Source organism: Lactuca saligna, chromosome 9 (assembly GCF_052625555.1).
Source record: "Lactuca saligna cultivar CGN05327 chromosome 9, ASM5262555v1, whole genome shotgun sequence".
Taxonomy (NCBI): Eukaryota; Viridiplantae; Streptophyta; class Magnoliopsida; order Asterales; family Asteraceae; genus Lactuca; species Lactuca saligna.
Genome location: NC_136425.1, coordinates 145,549,142 through 145,552,907, shown reverse-complemented (window position 1 = coordinate 145,552,907; position 3,766 = coordinate 145,549,142). Strand labels below are relative to the sequence as shown.

At 36.0% G+C, this 3,766-nt stretch overlaps 1 protein-coding gene across 1 annotated transcript; it reads right to left on the bottom strand.

Moving 5' to 3' along the window:
• Positions 1 to 1,899: 1,899 nt before the first annotated feature.
• LOC145018199 (Ribosomal protein S10p/S20e family protein) lies at positions 1,900 to 3,277 on the bottom strand. The gene is made up of 3 exons (XM_078976104.1): positions 2,949 to 3,277; positions 2,790 to 2,840; positions 1,900 to 2,390 (listed from the first exon to the last, which is right to left on the bottom strand). The coding sequence occupies exons 1-3, from the start codon at positions 3,141 to 3,143 to the stop codon at positions 2,079 to 2,081; spliced, it is 558 nt and encodes a 185-aa protein (XP_078832230.1). The 5' UTR covers positions 3,144 to 3,277; the 3' UTR covers positions 1,900 to 2,078.
• Positions 3,278 to 3,766: the final 489 nt, after the last annotated feature.

Genomic DNA, 3,766 nt, shown 5'->3' with positions numbered 1-3,766 from the left:
CCCTTTTTTGCTATGTACTCAATAGAGTTTGGGAAACTCTAGGTTTGTAGGATGTTTTGGTGACTTTTTTGGACTTGTAGTGAAAAGATTGCATGTATAAGCTCTCTTTGATCCATGCAGGAAAGCCCTAGCCTCTTTGGATTTGTTTTTGATCTAGAATTAGTGTTTGGTATGTTAGGGGCTTACATGTTGATAAAGTGGCGATTTTAATTTATCTATTAAGAACCTACCCTAGAAGGTTTCTGGAAAGTTATAGCTCCTGACGTAAGGGATTACTCACTTAACAAAGTGGTTGAATCACCCAGGAGATGCGACACCCCCCAACCCTCGAACATGACGTGTCGCGAAAGGAGAAATCTCAACTATTTTGGATTGTAGTGGACGAGAATTGTAGGTTCTACTTTGTGGCACATCGATCTTCGCGACATGATCCCCTATGATGCGCAGCCCGTCGAGTGTTGACCATTTGAACGGGTTGACTTTTGGTCAAAGTTTTTCGGATATGAGTTTTGGACCGACGATTGACCTCTATTTGGTATTAGGTGGCACTTTCTAGTTGATTCATTTGAGGAGACTTACATGTTAAACTTAGGTTGCTAGCTTTATGTGGGTTTTCTCACTATATTATGTGTAACCTTAGGTGTCATTTTTGTGGTAGGATACTTGTGTATTGTTATTGCACAAATGTGTGGTTATACTAAAGTAGTCTTTGGTGTGTTAGTTGGAAGGTCGTATGATGAAATAATATACATTCGTATGGGATGATTGTGCAACGAAGATAGGTCGTGAGGGTACATGCCTGATAGGATTATACTAGAACGACGATAAGTCATGCGCCTACAAGTCTGGTAAGATTATGGTGGAACGACGATAGGTCGTGAGCCTATCGGTATGCCATGATGATGGTGGAACGTTGATAGGCCATAAGCCTACAAGTCTGATGCGATGATGACGAATGCCTACATGCCCGAGTGGATGATGGCGGGATGGTGTTAGACTACAAGTCTATAGGCCCGGAAGCATAGGGGTGTTATGATAAATGTATAAGCTTGCAGTTTATATGTAAAGTATATGTGATGGGTTATATTATGAAACTCACTAAACTTTGTATTTACACCTTGTTTATAAAATGTTTTTAGGTTGTTTTGGTGAGAAGGGGAAGGGACGTCGTGATTGTACTCACGTCTATGTTATGATTATGTGTTTGAAACTTTCGTTTTACTCTGAGGTATTTTATGACGTTCAAACCCTTTGGATACTTACGTTTTCTTTCAAAAGGATGGTTTTTTGGTTGTTTAAAATATATTTCAAAAAATTTAAATTTGGTTGAAGATTTGGGACTACACATTATAATAGAAAAATATGCACCAAGCTTTAAGTAATACACCTAACAAATGGCTCTTACGCAAAAGAGTTGAGCCACTTAAGACACATAAATTTCAAGTCTTTAGTCTTTCCTAACCAAAACCTTCCTTCGAATATTAGTATCATAAACAAAACAAACTATGAACCTTTAAGACACCGATATATATTCATTTATGATGTGGAAGATCAAAACAAGTTGTAACCACAAATCATAATATTAACCTCAATAATCCACACCCGACAGAACATAATATAAAGCTCTATAACCGATACCTCGCATCGGTCTTGAGATTTGATACCACTTGTTAAGAAAATGGTCTCATATATTCCTTACAGAATGTGTATTAATATAACAAAATGAAAAGAAAAAAAAAACCAGCAAATCAAATCAAGAAATAACTATTGAATGGTAGCTCGATCTATCATAGGTACTAGGTAGTATTATCACAAGTAGTTTTATCAATGATTTGATTTTAGTAGTTCCTTTAGAGCTAATGACTAAAATATAATGCAGAGATACAGACAAACACGAAAAACTTAAACATGACAACACATGGTAAAATATAATTGTGACTTGGGAATTTTACAATAATTCAGTCAAACCAACAAAATATTTTACCAAACATCATCCCTTTGATACAAGTAACAAATTTACGATACAAAAAGTGTCAATTAGAAGCACTTAGCAGCAAAAAGGAACTCTAAATATGTTTCTAAAGCTTAACCTCAACATCAACACCAGCTGGAAGATCAAGCTGCATCAAAGAGTCAATGGTTTGTGCAGTTGGGTGTAGAATGTCAATCAACCGTTGATGGGTTCTGATCTCAAAATGAAATCTTGCATCTTTGTGAACATGAGGAGATTTAAGCACACAGTATATTCTCTTCTTGGTTGGCAATGGAACAGGGCCCATGGTCTTTGCGTTTGTTGTTCTAGCAGCATCCATGATTTGCTTGCATGAATCCTCGATTAAAGGTACCCAATAAGACCTCAGTTTAATCCTTATTTTCTGTTTTGGTGCAAGCTGAAAAACAAGAATAAATTATCAGATTTGGGAAAGCAAGTATGCACCTTGATCTGAAATGTACAAAATTAATGTTCTCTTGGTATATTTGATTCTCCATTTTCATGGAATCAAATAAGTTTGATCACATTCACATTGCATTTGCGAAACATCATGCAAATGGAATCCATGTATGGAAAATGTTAAAATGAACTGAACAATAGGAGTTTGTAAAAGCTTTAATCTACAATTTTATACACATCTTTCTAGCATTAACCAGGAATTCAATACAAATTAGCCTAAAGAGTGATCGATTAAACCAGACCAATTGTGAAAAGGCCAATTACATTCTTCTTCAGACCCCTAATTCCCGAAATTTTACTATGAAAGAAAAGAACAACCATAAGCAGCAGAAATTACCTTTTCGGAATCAGACCCCACAATCACCGTCGAAGATTCAGGATCCTCCGTCTAGCAAAACAACATCAACGAAATTCAGAAACGAGCTCGCATCAATTCAGACAAAAGAAACAGGATAACATTGGGAAATTCAAATACAACAGTGGAATTGAAACATACCTGAAGGGTTTGTTCCAAAGCTTCAGGAGCTGCAAAGACTCTGGTTGTAGATAAACGAGGTGACTGGAACTGAATCCTGGAGGTCGATGAACCATTTGGAATGAAAAGTGAAGCGGAAAGCTTAGGTGTAGAAGACATTGAGGAAGAATTGCATAATGGAAACAAGGTTGCGACTAGAGATGATGAAATTGCCATTTCTGAGTGGGGTTTTTGAAAAATTCTACAGTTAATCTGCAACTATAACCGGTGTACTAATGTTTTGGCTCTGAGAAGCTTTTCTGATGGTTGCCCGACTGAGGGTTATCCACAAAAGTTTGAGGGAGAAGTGAGATAATGAAGGGGAAAGAAAATATCAAACCGGGTTCGGTTTTCATTTGATATGTGGGCTACTAGATGGTTTGTGTAAACCGGATTCATAGCCCATTTGGGGAGGTGTAAAGTGTAAACGAGTCATCACCAAATGAAATGGACCAATCACTCTTTATTTCAACCTAAATTCATACCAAAAAAAAAAAAGATCGAGAACTCGAAAATGCCTATGTGGTATGTCGTAGTCTTTGGACTAGATATTGAAAAGGGTTTTTTATTTTGTAAAAATGATTTTACCAAAAAAATCATTTACTTTAAACTTTTCCAATTATTATTAAATCATAAATCATAAAAGGGCCTGATACCACACTTCATAGGATTCCTATTATAATTGTTACCCTAGCAAACAATATACAAATTGTCTTAAAAAAACAACTTCATTCTTATATTAACAAAACTAGTTGTGAAACCCGTATATTATACGGGTTAATTAAAACATAATGTTAAAC

Coding starts and splice junctions, on each gene's coding strand:
- LOC145018199 (XM_078976104.1), bottom strand. CDS start 3,143: ATGGCAATTTCATCATCTCTAGTCGCAACCTTGTTTCCATTATGCAAT. Junction 2,841..2,948: donor CTTTGGAACAAACCCTTCAG/GTATGTTTCAAT, acceptor TTGTTTTGCTAG/ACGGAGGATCCTGAATCTTC. Junction 2,391..2,789: donor TGGGGTCTGATTCCGAAAAG/GTAATTTCTGCT, acceptor CTTGTTTTTCAG/CTTGCACCAAAACAGAAAAT.